Genomic DNA, 18157 nt, shown 5'->3' on the forward strand with positions numbered 1-18157 from the left:
CTCATAGGCGTGAAATTTTTGTTCCTCAGGCGACGTCTGCCTACTATAAAATGCTATGGGTTGGAGTCCCCGACCAGCATCCTGCAACAAAATGGCTCCAAGACCCATCTTGCTCGCATCTGTGTGAACCTCCAAACGTGCATGAGGCTCATACAATGCCAAAACAGGTCTGCTGACCAGTATATCCTTCAATTGATTAAACGCTTCTAATTGTTTGGATTCGAAACGCCAAGGTTCGTTCTTTTTCGTAAGAATGGTAAGAGGTCTAGCTATCACAGAGAAATTGCGAACGAATTTACGGAAGTAACTCGCTAATCCTACAAACTGTCGGACCTCGTGTACGTTTTTAGGAGTGGGAAACTTCTTAACGGCATCGATTTTGAATGAACCCGGCCTAATACCCTCGTTAGAAATTTCATAGCCGAGATATTCTATTTTTTCTTGAAAGAATACGCATTTCTTTAAGTTCAACGTTAGCTTAGCGTTACGCAGCATAATAAATACCCTTTCAAGCTTTTCCAGGCCCTCTTTAACAGATTTTGACGGTACTAAAAGATCATCCATGTACGCAAGAACCAGTTTTTGCCCAACACCATTTACCATCGAGTTTATTGCGCGCTGGAAGACACTTGGAGCGTTTGCCAAACCGAACGGCATTCTATTGAACTCGTAGAGGCCGTCCGGGGTGACAAACGCTGTCAAGTGCTTACTGTCCTCAGCCATCGGTACTTGGTAATATCCGCTAGCTAAATCGAGGCTGGTGAAGAAATTGTTGCCACCAAGACAATCTAATTTATCCTCAATGCGTGGCAGTGGATATTTATCTTTCAGTGTTTTACGGTTCAACGCCCGATAATCAACGCATAAACGTTTTTGTCCATTTTTCTTGCTAACTAATAACACTGGACTTGCATACGATGATGAACTTTCTCTGATAATACCGTTTTTAAGAAGATCTTCTATAATTATTGATAAATGCTCTTTTTCTTTGAGGGACATACGGTAAGGATTATAAACTACAGGATTATCATCCTTTAGTTTAATATTCATCTCCACCAGATCAGTTTTTCCTAATTCGGATAAGTCTAATGCGAAGCAATCGCGGTATTTCGACAAAAGCGTATGAAATGCATCGCGTTCATTTTCATTTAATTGCGTCCCTATTACGACATCTTCTGTTATCAATGCTTGCTCGTTTTCATCTGTGGTTGACAATAACCTAACTGTTGGCTCGTTAATTTCATCATAACTACTTCCTCTAGCTAATACTTGATTTTTATCAAACTTTAGTTCCGCATCGGCCAGATTTGAAACCATAACGAACCCGTGGCTGTCATGAAAACTATACAATCCCGGTAAAATGATGTAGTCCTTTTGCTGTGAATTGCAAAATGTAGCAGCTACATAAAGGGACCCAGTAAAATTTGTTGTTGTACTCACTTCTATAGGTGAGGTACAACTCGCCGCGATCGTCACGTCAACAGCTGTATTTAAAGTGTATTTTGTGTTAGGTAAAACACATCCTTCCCCAGGAGCTCTATAGAAAGTTAAATGTTTTGGAGTTTTTATAACCACGATGTCCGGTAATTCCGTAAAAGTGCGGCCTATCATAATTTCGCTTGGCATGTGATGGTCGGGTACGACAATAAAATCGACTGGACTTTCTACCTCATCTACACTTAGAGTGCCATTCACAGAACCCAAGGGTCGCACGATCCCATTACCAAAACCTCTTAAATTTCCCATATTGTCAGGGCGTTCCCATGATCCAAATATTTGTTTCGCATAACTTTCCCTAATCAAAGTGCGTGCACTTCCGAAATCAATGAAAGCAGGCGTAACTATGCCTTCAAGCTTAACTTGCTTATAGTACTTCTCGCTTCCGGATTCTACTATTTGAACATCGGGTGTTTCAGTGTCATTTGTTTCAATACGTCTTACGTCGTTATTGTCAGATGCTGCAGGCAGTTGCAACAAGCTGCTGTTGTTAGTATTGGTCGATGACCCTAAAGTAGTCTTATTACGACAATCATTAGCCACGTGCCCCACCCTACGGCAAATACTACACTTCTTCATAGGTTTTGTACATTTGGAGCGAATGTGACCGATCTCTCCACAGTTATAGCAAACTATTTCTGGTTTAACTGGCTCGTTACTTGTTGCTGTATTCGTGGCGTTTTGAGTAGACCGTGGATCTTTGTTCCAAGGTTTACTGCGTTTTTGTGACATTAAATAACTATCATTCTGAGACAACGTTCGTAAGTATGAGAATAATTGTTCCGGTTCCTCAAAACGGCATGAATTTGCACTCATCCTGACAAACTTGTCATCTATTCCGTGTACTAAACATCCTACGGCTTTACGGCCTGTTATGTCACATTTATTAATCAATATCATTTTTTCGTAATAGTATACGTCTAGTGGTTGCCCGACTTTACAACGCACATTGAGCATTCGTTGCAAAAGATCGCCATAATTTTCGTTTGAGGGAAAAGCTAATTTTAATTTTTCCATCCATTGCGGCCAAGTGTATAAAAGGGATGGCAGTCCTTGATACCAACGCTTTGCCAAACCAGACAGCTTAGGTAGAGCATAATGACACGTCTGAGTATCCGTCCACGAATATATTTGAGCGCACTCGTTGACCTTGTGAATCCAGCACTCGATATTTTGAGCTCACCATCGTTAGGGTCAAACTCAGGCACTACGTTAATATGTGCAGTATACGCATGACCCGGCAAAATATTTCCCACTGACATACTGCCTGTACTGGTTTGATTCGCCACAGCAATACTCGCAGACAGATTCCCAGACGGATGATCATTACTGGAATTACCTTTTGAAGGTAACGGCGGTGTAGAACTTTTAGGCCCTAGACTACGATAACCTTCGGGTTTGTTCGTCAGAGCATCCCTTTGTTTACTTTTGCGATGGCGATGTTTTCTTTGCTTCTTATGTCGCCGACGCGGCGGCGAATATGTCGAACTACGTGATGATGACTTAGACATGCTTCGACCAGAAGAATTTGAATAACGCCGCTGATGTTTAGAGCGACGCTTACGTGATCTAGAAGCCCTATCTGATCCCATGGTTAATAATTCTGTCTGTACTTCACAATATGATACCTACGATAAGTCAACTATCAACTAGTAATTACTAAACTTATTAGGAAGTACACAATACATAACATAAATCATCTAATTGCATAAAGGGCTATACTAAAACCAATTATTTTGTACAATAATAATTAACCAAACTTGTTTTATTACTAATTAACTACTATTGTTCTCACGTATCTTTACTTGAACTAAGGTGTCTTTGTATAAACTCACGTAACTAATATAATAAACACATATAAATTCCTCTTTGCAACGATTTCATTACGTAACGGCTTCATTATGAACGTTAAAAATTAAACGGTTAGGGTCTCCCCAAACCAGTCGACGCGGAGTCGGCTTTCGCCGAGTGTTTTACACCACACTATTCGCATTTAGCCGATCGACCGTCTCCGCGGTTGGACACCTGCGTTTAGCAGTCTCATCCTCCTTGCGGCCGTAGAGACGCCCGATCGCCTGCGACTTGCTATCGCAACAGTTGTAAAGCGACGGTCGGCTCTCCCGTGCTCCGTCCTGCCGTCGAGACGTCAGACAGCACACGTACAGCCGTTGAGGTCCGACGAACAGATGTAGGACAGCGGGTGATCGGCAATCGTAAATCTCATTTTTGGAGACTGGTTGTTAGTAACAACCTGAGTTTGAAATTGAACAGACCTGTAAGATTATTTTCCTTGGTAATTGTTAAATATTATATAATAACCTGTGATGATGGATACTTTACGTAGATGGGCATGGAAAAAAAAGGCTTACCAGCATTTTTATCGTAGCCTACTTGTTGGAAGAGCTAGAACAGCAGCAAAAGCGGAGGCGACAGTGGGTTGATTCTTTGTGGCAATATAGATTAAGTGAAGGTGAATTTAATTTACGATATCCTCGTTTGAGACTCGATCCAAAAATGTTTTACGATTATTATGGCCGTCATCGGCTCTGTTCGGCCGTCGTCAGCTATGTTCGGCCGTCGAAGACGCTGATCGGCTTCCGCCAGCTCTGACCGGTCCTTATCGTAGGTACTCGGCCGTGATCAGAGCCGTTCAACCCTTTCCGGCACCGTACGGCGGTATAAGGAGATTTATGAATGCGAACGTGTGCGGTAGGCTGCAAACAGCGTCGTACGAATGCGAACAGCTTTACGGCAAAACGCCGTTTTCCCGTCGAAAGACGTCGTTTTGCGTGGGCCGAGCCGATTTATGACTTATTCGCTCTTATTGCGTTGACATAAAGCTTTTTCCGTACGCGATTTGCCGAAACGGCGTCGACTAGTTTGGGGAGACCCTTAATCGACGTCTAAAGTTTAAGTATTTTATGTTTATCACTTCACTATTCTAGGCACCAACAATGATCAAATCATAAAACAAGCACAAATCACCAATTATATAAAATTGTAATCACTGACCTTCACTCGGGGTCAAATACCTCGGTTCCAGGCGCCGTAGGTTCTTTTCCAGGATCGTCACTTCTGATTTGTACGATAACCGTACTACGGGAACCACAGGAATCGTAAATAATCACCACACTTTATATTTAAAGTACTTGATAATTTATTCAGCAACACTTAGAAGCTATTTTTATCAGCGACCAGTAAGTAATCAATTCATTTCAATTGAACAAAGACAACCAATGTTGCCAACAAGATAATACATTTCTATATTGATCTTTATTTTACATTAACGACATTAACCTTTGCTTGTAAATACTTCTAAGCTATTTATATACATTAAGTTTAATATTTAATTAGATTAAAATACATATCCAACTAAACTTGTATAATTATAATCTATGAACATTAGAAGCAGTTAATCACTAAACTCAAATGATTTCAATTATACCCTCAACTTTCAATCATGAAATACAATGTTTACATTGTTTACCCACCATTCGCTAACAATACTCATCCTGCATTATTCTTCTAAATTAAATAGTGAATTGTTTGTGACGATACTATCTACCATAGAAATCTTAGTAAAATTTATCAGTACCTAAATCATCGAGCTGAACTTCAAACAATCATTTATATTTGTTACTTACTTATATATAATAATAAAATCTTTATTTCGTAAAGACATAAGTATGTTACATGAGTAGGTAGGTATATAAAATAGACTTTGACATTACTTATTACTTTAGGTTGCTACATTCGTTGCCGTCAACACTATAAATATATTATTATGATTTGGTATCGAATGTATCAACATTGAATAAGCTTATAATTAGGTAACTAATGTTTTATTGTTCTTAACAATCTCATTTGTGATTCATCACTTTAAGTTGTCATTAACATCCTTTGCGTAGAATGCTGTCCTTTACCTCACATATTAGTTATAAACTGTATCACGGTGATTTATACTACCATTACATTTTATGCTTTTAACAAGTGCAATATATGTCTCGTGCATGTATGTATGTGTCACAGTTACATGAAATAAATGATTCCAAATTCAAATATTTATTAATGATGGCAATACTATTATCTAACATGTAACTTACTACGACTACGGTAATCATGACACTTATCGCACGGAATCTCCACAAATAAAATGAATGCATAAAAAGGTTTATTTATTTATATGTTCGTTGTGCGATGAAATCATACATAATTACACTATAGGTCAAAGTGCATTAAAGAAATAACCACATAGTCACCTAAAAGGTAATAACTGTAACATGCGCATTAGTAATTACAGATTTTATTTAATGGCGTGACAAATGACTTAAAGCCCTAATTTCATGCAGACTACGTGTGCCGGACGACAATGTTTTGAGTCCAACACTGTAAAATGGCTTTGAACAATTCACAGCTTTTCATCAACAGCGAATTTCCATTCATTAGACATATGAGTAAGATAGCTGCAAAAATTGCTTTTTATAATTTTGAATGGCGATACGTTACTTTGGTTATGTTTAACAATATTAAGTTAATTGGTCTAGCGACGTTTTTAAGAAATTACAATCAGACAGTACAGCTAAAACTGGGACAATTTATACCTCAGCGTCGACTAGCATCAATACATCAATTTGTGTTGTTTGGACAGCAATCTTCAGAGATAGCAGGTATGATTCGATGGCTTGCCCAGAACCAGTATGATACATCAGGAAAATATGTCATTATGTGCTATTCTATCAAAGGTGAAAAATGCGCTGATAAAGTAATTTTCGAAACATTATCCAGCGTGTTTATAGTAAATGTGTTATTTATTAAAGGTTCCCTTGGAGACAAAGAGCCCACAATATCTTCGTATTTTCTTGTTTTGCCAGAGAAATGCCTGAATAGCGATCCTGTAAAATTAAACATAAGTTTAAATTGCTTGGATGATTCTTGTTTTAAATCAGCATACCCAGAAAAGTTTTCGAATATGTATCAGTGCCCTTTTATTGTATCAACCTTTGAGCAACATCCATTTATGTATTTGAGTAATGATAGCGCACCACAAGGTAAGGACGGTGACCTTTTAGCATTAGTGGTGGATATTTTGAACGCTACACTTGTCTTAAAAACACCGAAGGACGGCAACTACTGGGGCGAATTCGTAAACAACAACTGGACAGGGTCTCTCGGCGACGTGTTCAACGGTGTAGCTGACGATGCGATGTGCTCCGCACCGCTATCTCCTGATAAATATGCAAATTTTCAGATTTCTTTCACGTACAGTTCCATGGATATAGTGTGGGCTGCTGGCCTACCTGTCGTGAAGCCAGCTTGGGAAAAACTGTTATACCCTTTGCAAATTAACGTAAAGATGCTAATATTTTTTTTGTTTATTGCAATAATTTCTATGAATACACTTACAAAAACGCGTGTTTGGAGGAAAGTTATACGAGCCCTGAAAATAAGCCCGCCGAAGTCAAACTTGCTATTTTATTCTTGGGTTATATTCATGGGGCTGCCTGTTATTAAAATGCCGTCAAAGCCATCTCTACTAATGGTAATCGGAATCTGGATTTGGTTTTGCTTTATTATCAGAACGGTGTACCAAGCGGCGCTGATAAGCATTATGAAACAGAATATTTATGACGAGCCATTTGATACATTTGAAGACGTCCTTGCGGCCAAAAAGCCATTTGGAGGTATCGCTATTTACAAAGAATACTATTCAGATGATCATTTCATATACGACAATTATATTGTCATGAACCTAGCAGAAGGATACCAAACTGTAGACAGTATTTCAAATGGAAGTTCAGACTTTGTGATTGCTATGAACAAAGATACAGTTTATTTTAGGCTAATGGCGTATAAAGGTTCAAGACATTTACAAATAATACCGAATAAGATTGCAAATAGCCCAACTGTTATATTTTTCAAGAAGTTTTCTCACTTAACTCCTCCTGTGAGTCGTATCTTGAGTGCTTCTCTGGAAGGCGGATTTAGTGAAAGAATGTACGCCCGTTTCTTCAGAAAGGGTATTTCACTACTCCATAACTCGAAGCATCAACGCACAGAAGGGCTTCGGCTGGAACATTTTATGGGCAGTTTTTTTACTTTACTCGGCGGTTACGTTATTTCAATTATATTTTTTGCTGTTGAAGTAATATTTGGAAGAACTACAAATTCTCAATACTAATTGTGTATTTGCTGGCGTAGGTTATATGCTGCTAATATTAGAAATATTGAAAATTGTATCTATACCATACCTACGTACAGTCAGCGTCAAATATTTTGTAGCAGTCGAAGTGGCCAAATAGTTCGGTACACCATACTAAATATATGGTGTACCGAACTATTTGGCTACTTTGGTTGCTACAAAGTATTTGACGCTGACTGTACAACTTAACAATTAGATGTTAACATTTTAAGTTAGGAAAGCGTACTATTCGATTGGAGAATACATGTATGATTCAGAGTATTAATTAAGTAGGTATATTTTATTTTTATAGATTAAGTTTGTAAATATGCATGCACATGGACAATATTTGTATGACTAATGGCTAAGCATAGTGATACCTTTTTTATACAATTGTCTGATCTATGAAAACCAATGTTTCCAATGAATATAGGGGGCTTTGGTCTTTTTTTATTTATTTGATATATAAATACCTAGCTGACCCGGTGAACTTTGTTTCACCCAGGTACATGTATAGATTTGTTTACGTTGATAATTGATACATAAAAAATCTCTCTATCTATGTTTGTTATTTTTGTAATCTCACAGATTGCTGACTTTTACGCGGAAGAGCACAGACATGCTAGATTTAAGTAGCTTTCATTCCTGTTACATGGACATAGGACCTTTATGACAAATGAAAATAAATACTGAAAACTTCTGTCCTGACATGACTGGTATTTCATGTTACAGAGGGAAATTTCCCTTTTTGAAGCAGCTACAACACTGTCAGAAAGTTAGTAGTTAAATTTTCGAGGTAGGTGACTGTAATAGAACAGGAAACAGTCTAGTGTATAATTTGGATAAAAGACTCCCTAAAATTCTAACTGATGGACGGCAACAAAGTTTTGTTGAGTAATTACTCAGTCAGTGAATTTAAAACGGACCACGGTGTCGTACGGCAGAATATTTCCTACTGAGTCTCACTTGTTTCTTGAAAATAAATGTAATTACAGTTAGTAAATAGTCGAGGAAATCGATTTTTTTGCCGTTTATGGTTCACTTTACATTGATTTGATTGATTAACTTGAACCGCAAATTGCTAAAGAATCAATTTCCTCAACCGTAAACTAATAGTCCGATCTATAAACTCGCGATTTGCAAACGTGCGATTGAAAAATTTATACGAGTAGGTAGTCTGAGCTAAAACCGCGAAAATCGAAGTTCGTTAATTGCGGGCATTTTTCTCTGCCACTCTAATTACGCCTTAGTGAGGGTAAAAGAGAAAGATCCCCGGAATTTGCGAGTTTCGGTTGTCGCGGTACTCGCGGTAAGCCCCCTGTTAACCAGTCTCTTATACCTAAAAGCGGAATCATATATATCAGTTTAGTATTCCGCGAAAAAAAATAAAAAAAATTGAATTTCAAGATGGCAGCCGCTTTTTTACAATTTTGACAATTTATTTATATAAGAGGGTCTTTCGGATCCTTAATTAACTTTCACCGTGGTTGGAATAAACATGAAGAAATGTAAGATGGTAGCTATTTTTACTTTTTTCTGACTACTGATACTGATTAAATGGTCTTTCGGATCCTCAGATATCAATTTTCATCATGATCAGACAAAAAATTGAGAAATACAAGATGACGGCCGGTATTAACAGTTTTGATTACAGACTCATCATATTAAGAGACCTCTCGGGCTGTAATGAAAAATCAGTCTTTTATTTACTATGTCGTGCCAACGTACATACTTGCATATTGCACTAAAAACAGAAGTTTTCCAAGCACTAATGTGTAAAACAAATGTGTGTAAGCGACGCTTGATATTTTAATTAAATGTGTTCGAATTAGAATTTGATGCAGTGTAGCTACTTGAACTGCAGGCTTTTATTATTCTAGACTATGAGTGAATAGGCCCGAACACGTGACTCCGCGTCGTTTCTGTGATAAAATATTCGTGACCCAAAAGTTATCGGCAAAGTTATTAACATCAGCCTTATCGTAACCTTAGGGAAATTAATTTAGAATCAAATAACTCACAGCCGAAATTAGCTTCAGGTGTTTATGAATAATAAGCCTACAATATGCTCATTGCCTTCTTGAATAACTTGACAGGCGAGGTCCACTTTTGGGGACCCGCCATTTTTTAAATGGTGTTAGCTATAGTTACAAAAGAAAATCGAATCAAACACCAGGTGTACCCAAGCGGGTACAATTTAAAATAATCAGGTATATGTAATCAACATAGCCACATATAAATAATATTATATATCAACTCTTATTACTCTATTATAATAATATGGTAGTTTTAACCCTGCGGAGGTAGATTAGGCACGCCCAGGTTCGAAACCGATGGTAAACGTGAGTCAAAAACAGTCCACAAATTAGTCCGAATTGTAGCATTTCTGTTGCGTTCAAGGAATTGCTGGGAGGCCAATTCTGAGTTAACAAATTGTTAAGGTTTTGATCTTTTTAGGGTTCCGTAGTCAACTAGGAACCCTTATAGTTTCGCCATGTCCGTTTGTCTGTCTGTCTGTCTGTCTGTCCGCGGCTTTGCTCCGTGGTCGTTAGTGCTAGAGAAATGAAATTTGGCATGGACATATAAACCAATAAAGCCGACAAAGTCGTACAATAAAATCAAAAAAAAATTTTTTTTAGGGTACCTCCCCTACACGTAAAGTGGGGGTGATTTTTTTTGTTTCAACCGTACAGTGTGGGGTATCGTTGGAAACGTCTTTCAAAACTAATAGGGGTCTTTAACAAACATGTTTAATAAAGTGAATATATTCGGATATAATCGCTCCGAAAGAAAAAAAAATGTGTCCCCCCCCCCTCTAACTTTTGAACCATAGGTCCAAAATATATGAAAAAAATCGTGGAAGTAGAGCTTAAGAAAGACATTAAATAAAAACTATAGCGGACATGATCAGTTTTGATGTTTTTAAGTTATCGCAAAAAGTTTCCCCTTCATAGTAAAAAGACGTAACAGTTAAACGTTATTACGACATTAAATGGTTTTAAAGATATTTGGCATTATTCATGTAAATAAGCTAAAATTTAAGATAAAAATATACTCATTCTATTTTTATTTAATATTTAATTTGTCTAAAACAGTTTCATTGGCTGTTCATACAGTAAAGCCGTTGAAAGAGTAAAAATTAAAAAGTAAGTATTTATATTCAATTATTCATATTAGTTTATTGCACTCATGTACGAATTGTACGATGCATTATTGTCTTACTGTTATACTTTACTTTTTCATGCTTTAATGAACCAAATCATTTTAAAATTAATGCAGTTTGCTGTAATATGTGTTTACATATTTTAGCAAACTGCATTGCAATAAACGAATATGAATATAAATACTTACTTTTTATAAGATAAATATCCCATAGCGAAAATCATTTAGATTGCTATATAGATGAATAACTCTATATCTATATAGCAATCAATCTAAATGATTTCGCTATGGGATATTTATCTTTAGACATGCAAAGTCTCCGATTGCAAGTAAGTCTGTTACTTTAATTAGGTACTGATTATGCAAATTTGCCTATTTGTTTAACTCGGGTGAAAGGTACCGTTTCATCCCCTGGTTAACAATCTACTATAGTTTAAGCTCCAGTTTAGCTTATTGTGACGGAAGAATAACTACGGAACCTTACACTGAGCACGGCCCGACATGCTCTTGGCCGGTTTATTTTATATGATCTTGACGATCGCTCGCTGACTGGTGTGCACAAAAAGCAATCAGAAACGAGGCGTTGGGAATCTTAACTGTGAGCATTGGGTGCCCAATAATGTAACAATAGTAGTTTATGTCACTCCTACATAATGAAAGGCATTAAAAGTGTGAGTTTAAAAGGACTACACGAGTGTTTTAATGCCTAATTATGGACAGTTACATACACTATTTAATCTACACACATATTATAATGTTTATAAACTCTCTATGATGTATTCAATAACCACGTATTAGAGCCGGCATTGGGGCATTGTTGCTCTCTGGTGTCATTCGCAAATATGAGGTGGCGATCACTCATTTTAGACGAGAGCTTTGCTATAATATTTAGTTTGAAAACAACAAAACAAATTAATTTTATACTTACAAACTAATTCAAAAACGAAACCTTTTCTCAGGCACGTCACGCATCCGTAGTTTTTTTTAAACTAACTACAAACTAGAGTCGGGGGCCGATTGCCATATCGTTCGATACCAACGAACATGTGAGATTTGTCAAATTCGAATAAAACGTCATCTCGACTGATATTAGAATAGAGGTCAAATCAAATTACTTTTTTTCAGAGATGTTTGTAATTTGAATGTTTACCAATTCGATTTTCATAAAGTAATAAAGCAATACACTGATAACACTACATACAGAAACTTTTGGTACTGATAAGAAATTTTTAGTAAAACCGTTTGTTTATCTTAATGCTGGGTGGTAAAAGCATCATAGAGGGGTTATGATGTGTATGTAGATAAATACATACAAAAATTGTCAGAATCGGCCTGCAGGTAAGTCACGTTTCATTGGTAAATAGTTGAGAAATGTTTGCCAGTTTGAAAATCTAACGCTTTCAGCTCCAACTTCTGGACATCGAACCGCACCAGTTTGCATATTCAATGCATGCAATGCTATTTATGGAAATGGATCTGGTATTATGTATCTGGATATTTTTGTTTAGAGTTAACATCGTGTAATTCAATCTATGTATTTTGGGATGTATCCAAGAGACGAGAAAATTCCAAAAGGTCTGCAATGAATGGATATTATATGTATTATAAATAGTATATAGGCAATATTACTATAAGTATGTATTTAGATAATGCCTGGCCTAGGTGCCTATTTATTATCAGGGATTAATAATATTGATAACTTTAACATAAATCACCTACATGCCATACCTATACAAAAAACTGTAGTTGTATAATTTTATTGATCGACCCTCTACTTATGGGTGTATCCCTTTTATTGTATTTTTAAATATGTATATATTATGTTTTCTTTAATCCCATCGTTTCACTTCAGTCGTCGTTGTTATGTGCTACTTTCCCCTAACTACTTGCGTGTAAAGGTTTCATTTGGATAGCAACTGCAACAGCATTACAGCTACTATTGCAACGTTCCTTCTGCAGAGTTGGAGCGGCCGATGTCACTGTCAATCTCCTTGATAAAATGTGTGATTGAAAGTACTAATCGCGACATCGTATTAACGTAATTTAGAAATTCACATTAGCATCGCCTGAGTCAAGGCGCAACGTGTTGTCGCAACAATAAGAGCCACCGGCGTCTAGTAAGCGCTACGAAAAATAGCGTCGCTGCGCAGTTGCGCGAATGTTGCGTCGAGCAGAAGCCATAGAGTTGGCTAGACGCTGACGCTTGGTAGACGCTAGTGTGGCGTGGCCCCGCAGCTGCAGTCCTCACCCGAATATAACCTTAATTCCTAGGTAATAATGATAAAACTTCAAAACTGCGTCATATCTATTTTTCAGCGTGTTGCATAAGATATGAAACACCCACTGTTGTACGTAACATAATTTTTTATGGGGACGCTGAGCCGCAGCCAAGATGTGTTGGCAGCTATCGTTCGATTTTTTTGGCGTTACAAAACCCGGATTCATAAGGAATTTTTGCTATGAACGATGTCAGGAGAGACAATCAGTTTTTACGATGTTCCTACAACCTACATTCATTAGATTATACAATCCGTTCCGTGTACACACAGGCAGTTGGGTAACTGCTCTCTTCTACACATTTTTAGTTATTTAGGATACATTAGGTACAAGTTAAAGGGCCAATTAGCCAATTACATCTACACTTCCCGATATCCGTTACCGATAATCGTTTGCAGTTTCATGGACATACCTACATCGTTAACAATATTTGAAATGTAAAAAATGGTTCATATGTAAAAATACCAAACATTTAACAACAAAATCACCAAACATGGCAATTAGAGACAAAGTATTTTTTACGTGTCATATATTGTAAAAAATGTGCTGGTATTTGATGAAACGGAAAAATACTCTTTCTTACTCGGGCCCGATTTCGGGCCTGACAGAAAGAGCAGTACGACAGCCTGAAATCAGGCCTGATTTAGTATGGATGTACTAGGCCCTTAAGAGTTAAGATAATTTTGAGTGCTTCAAGTAATTAGCATAGTAAACTGAAATAAATGTCATATACCAAGAAAATGATATTAATAATATTTTCTAAACATAATTTAATTTCTTCTAATTCTTCTAATAGTATTAGCATAGTAATTCAATAACGTAGAAACACCTAAATAAAAACTTACAGTATATACTACACAGGTTATAAATAATGCAATCCAATTTATATGAGGGTCGGAGACTTTTGGAAAACCCTTTTTCAATGTCTAAAATTCTAAAGGAATCTTGCGGCCGCCACCGCTAGCTTAAAAATAAAAAGCGGCCAAGTGCGAGTTGGACTCGCCCATGAAGGGTTCCGTACCATTTATGACGTATTAAAAAAAACTACTTACTAGATCTAGTTCAAACCAATTTCGGTGGAAGTTTGCATGGTAATGTATGTCATATATATATTTATTGATTTTTCATTCTGTTATTTTAGAAGTTACAGGGGGGGACACATTTTTTCACTTTGGAAGTGTCTCTCGCGCAAACTATGCAGTTTAGAAAAAAATGATATTAGAAACCTAAATATCATTTTTGAAGACCTATTTTAGTTACCCCACACGTATGGGTTAGATGAAAAAAGATTTTTTGAGTTTCAGTTCTAAGTATGGGGAACCCCCAAAATTTATTGTTTTTTTTTTTCTATTTTTGTGTAAAAATCTTAATGCGGTTCATAGAATACATCTACTTACCAAGTTTGAACAGTATAGCTCTTATAGTTTCGGAAAAAAGTGGCTGTGACATAAACGGACAGACAGACGGACAGGACGAATCTATAAGGGTTCCGTTTTTGCCATTTGGCTACGGAACCCTAAAAATGAAATGATAATGAAAAATGTTGATATTCGTATTTTGATTTAAGGGGTTATTAGATTTATCCGTTCGCCGGACACTTTCTGCTGAGAGTATGTCTGTCTGGGAGTTATTTCCCTGTCGCTCTTAGTCAAGATAGCAAAAAGTAGGTCTTTAAAACTATGAAGATACAGATTAGACTCTGTGAATATGTAGTAATGCCAACCTTAATGTTTCTACAAAATATATCTACTTCACAACATATATATGTTCATATGAGTCAGTAAATAAAATAATATCAAAATTTTGCATGTAGGTAAAAAAATATTAAAGGTTACTCGGCGATATTAATAGATCATAAATCTGTCGCATGAAAATAATGCATTTGGCGCGCAACCCACAGCCTACGCAATCGCTCATGCGTCTGGCTTAACGAGGCGCCGAGCACAACTCGCAGGAAGCGACCTGAATTCTCCAAACATATTGTCTAGACCGCCGGAGAGCGTAACTTGACCCCAAAATTTTAGACTTCGTAAGGTCAGCTGAGATGTGACAAAATGTTTAAGGGTGGAAGGTATGCACACAGAGTCGGAACAAGCTAACTCTGAAGACTTGCAATTACACAGTGTGGAGTGTCTCAACAAACGTCGGATTTCTTTGAAAATATTTCATTTATAATGGCAACAGCACTTCCACGTTCTTTTCTATCAAAGTCGGTGCAAAGACTTTACACGGACTTTAGACTATACCTACTCGTACTTTTAACGGAAATTTATAAATTGCATAGAATGCGAATTACATGTTCTAAATCACCTAATCTTCTATGCTGATGTTGCCGTTGTGCCATCACTAACGCCGTTTATTTTGTGGGCCTATATTGCCGTGACTGTCTTCCGGAAATAAAATTGGTGACTGTTTTATTGTGCCCAATACCACTATTAACCACCAACCCGCCTGTCACGACGTCGCGTGCCTGGACACGTATTTTCATATTATTAATGGTTCGATTTGACAAATCTGCGCATCATCGCGAATGACACGAACTATATAGCCTATAATTTTTACCCAATAGTCTATATATTTTAGGTTCCATTAACCCTCAATACAACAAGTATTTTACTTTTTCTGGCTTTATATGTTGGCTCCGGCTCTGCGCTTGTCTCTGCACGCATGCTAAGGTTTTTATATCTAATGATTATATCATAAATCATAGCAACTAAAACAAAAGGAGACAAAAGAAAGTGTCGTAAAAACTTTTGCCACGAGCCACAATTCCCAAACTGTTTAAATTCAAGATGAAAGGTCAGCGATCATTAACAGATATCTAAGGACGGGCCGTGTAGCGTTAGACTGCACGATTGGCTCGAATTCGTGTGCGTGACACCGCTACACTGGTCCCATTCTTATTGCCCATAAGGCTCGTCCTTAGATATATGTCAATGTCAGCGATTGAGGTGAGTACTCAAGCTTTGACAGCAAAGATTGTTGTTGATTAAGATATTGTCTTGACTTGAGCATTTCTGCACATAAACAGCAAAAGCAAAAAAAAGCGATAATCCGCAGCGCCAACGCCGATGCAGCATCAAGCGGTCGATGATAAAAATCATCTGTCACCATGCCGATTGCCGTCACGTTCGTTAGAACAAAGTATGTGTAAGTGCGAAAGTGACAGGCATAGTGACAATGACAAGTGATAAAAATGCAACCATAATGCTGCCACCGCAGGACGCATGTCTCTGCTACTGTCTTGTGCTAGGAGTAAGTATGTAGTCGCGTAGATCAATTTGCAAAATACCATGGGTCGCTTTTAGGCGCTATGACAATTTGTCAAGAAGACCTGCCAAGGATCTACACAGGCGCCTATTGTTAGGACGATGGAAAACGAGGAAGAAGAAGGACGAATTTTTGCCATCACTTGTTCTGTACTTATGGTTGTGTAGATTCCGTTCGAATATTTACATAACACATAAATGTTCACGTCACGTGTAACCGTATCGCGTCGCTTTCGTCGCTCAATTAGGACACACTCACCGAATAAACTAATCCGATCACGAACAAAAGCGAGAGACACTACCCGAAAACAATTGCCAGTGCCAGTTCTCTAAAAGCTTTTTCGCTACAAAACCGAATTCGGTCTCGAAAACTTCAAGCGATTTGAAAGATACGAGTACAAGTGATAGCAGTTTATTAAAAAAATTGAAAGGAGCGCTTGCGCGTAGTCGTCCTGTGGTTGGGTTTAGGGGGCGAATTTTAGTCGTGTTCGTGAATCCGGAGAGACTGCTCAGCCTCCCTGTACCTAACCGGCTCCCGGCCGCCGCGTGAACTTTTTTGTAGTGTGTGAAACTTGAGAATTCTTTTTAGTTCTTTTTACGTTCACTATACTAATTATACGTTCAATGTTAATTCACTTATTTTAAAGCGTTCAATATGGACAGAAATTTTTTAATTTTTGCCGCGTTACTTAGTTGCGGTGTCGACGCAAAAGGTAAATTAAACATACTTTTAATTTTAAATTAAACCAAAATTATTAATACTATTTCTTGTAAATGAGTACCTTTGTCTCTAAATAGTGTAGTCTAATATATTTTTCCCCGAAAAAGACAAATTATCACTTCAACGGCGTAGCTGTCTAAGTATTATCCATTTCATGTTTACTACTCGTAGGTGGGTTTAGCCGATTACTTTTAAACTAGCTAGATTTTTTTAAAACTATTGCGATTATTAACAACACACTTGCTCCGTATTCTATATTTTTTATCTATTGTTGTTGTAGATATTAGAATTCAAATGAAATAATCAACGCGAAAGTAATTTTATTTGGATATCTGTATCATAGTAATCAAACAGTATTTTAATATAGACTATATTATAAATAAACTTATAGACTATACCACAATACACGAACTAAGTCTAGTAAGAAAATATTATCACCAAACCCTTGGAAAGGCTCTCTTTATTCTTGAAAACTGTTGAGAAAATTGCATTTTATCCACAAGAGTGGAAAAGTAATTTGATGCAAGTTTTGAGTTGTTTTCTCATGTTGGTCGGTGGAATTGATAAATATTTAACAACGTGCATTTTGATTTGATTTGGATTGATTTTGTTTGATGTTTTATTTTGATTGATACCTGCCTACTTATATTTAATAACGTCCATTTGGATTTTGTTTTGAGTATTTTCCTCGCGTTCGTATGGTACAGTCGGCGTCAAATACTTAGTAACAACCAAAGTAGCCAAATAGTTCGGTACACCATATATTTAGTATGGTGTACCGAACTATTTGGCCACGTTGACTGCTACGGAGTATTTGACGCTGACTGTACAAAGTGCGTTGAATTTAATCTTTAGAAAGTTAACTCAACGGGGGGGGGGGGGGGGGGGTTAAAAACAACTTTGTTAGCTTGTGAAACCTAACCTGTGGAAAACCCGTTTGAAATTACATACAAGGGGGATTTTTTAAATAGTTGTCAATCAATTCTATTTTCCGTGAAATTGAAATGTTTCTAACAAACCTGCTACCTATTGTACCTACACTAGAAACAACCA

The 18157-nt window shown here is 37.1% G+C and overlaps 2 protein-coding genes across 3 annotated transcripts in view; both read left to right on the plus strand.

Annotated features, from left to right (window-relative positions):
• The first annotated feature begins 4114 nt into the window (after positions 1-4114).
• Positions 4115-10697, plus strand: LOC133520622 (glutamate receptor-like). Its single transcript, XM_061855149.1, has one exon. The coding sequence runs from the start codon at positions 5891-5893 to the stop codon at positions 7673-7675; it is 1785 nt and encodes a 594-aa protein (XP_061711133.1). The 5' UTR covers positions 4115-5890; the 3' UTR covers positions 7676-10697.
• A 3316-nt stretch (positions 10698-14013) lies between these two features.
• LOC133520625 (protein amalgam-like) overlaps positions 14014-18157 on the plus strand; it is a 69058-nt gene continuing 64914 nt past the window's right edge. For both annotated transcript variants that reach the window (XM_061855154.1, XM_061855153.1), the window contains exon 1: positions 14014-17096. In XM_061855154.1, the coding sequence (XP_061711138.1) occupies positions 17039-17096 (58 nt within the window). In that variant the 5' untranslated portion in view covers positions 14014-17038. The remainder of the gene's footprint in view (positions 17097-18157) is intronic.

This window comes from Cydia pomonella, chromosome 8 (assembly GCF_033807575.1).
Source record: "Cydia pomonella isolate Wapato2018A chromosome 8, ilCydPomo1, whole genome shotgun sequence".
NCBI classification, from domain to species: Eukaryota; Metazoa; Arthropoda; class Insecta; order Lepidoptera; family Tortricidae; genus Cydia; species Cydia pomonella.

Excerpts from the sequence above, each read along its gene's own strand:
- LOC133520622 (XM_061855149.1), top strand. The coding sequence starts at position 5,891 with ATGGCTTTGAACAATTCACAGCTTTTCATCAACAGCGAATTTCCATTC.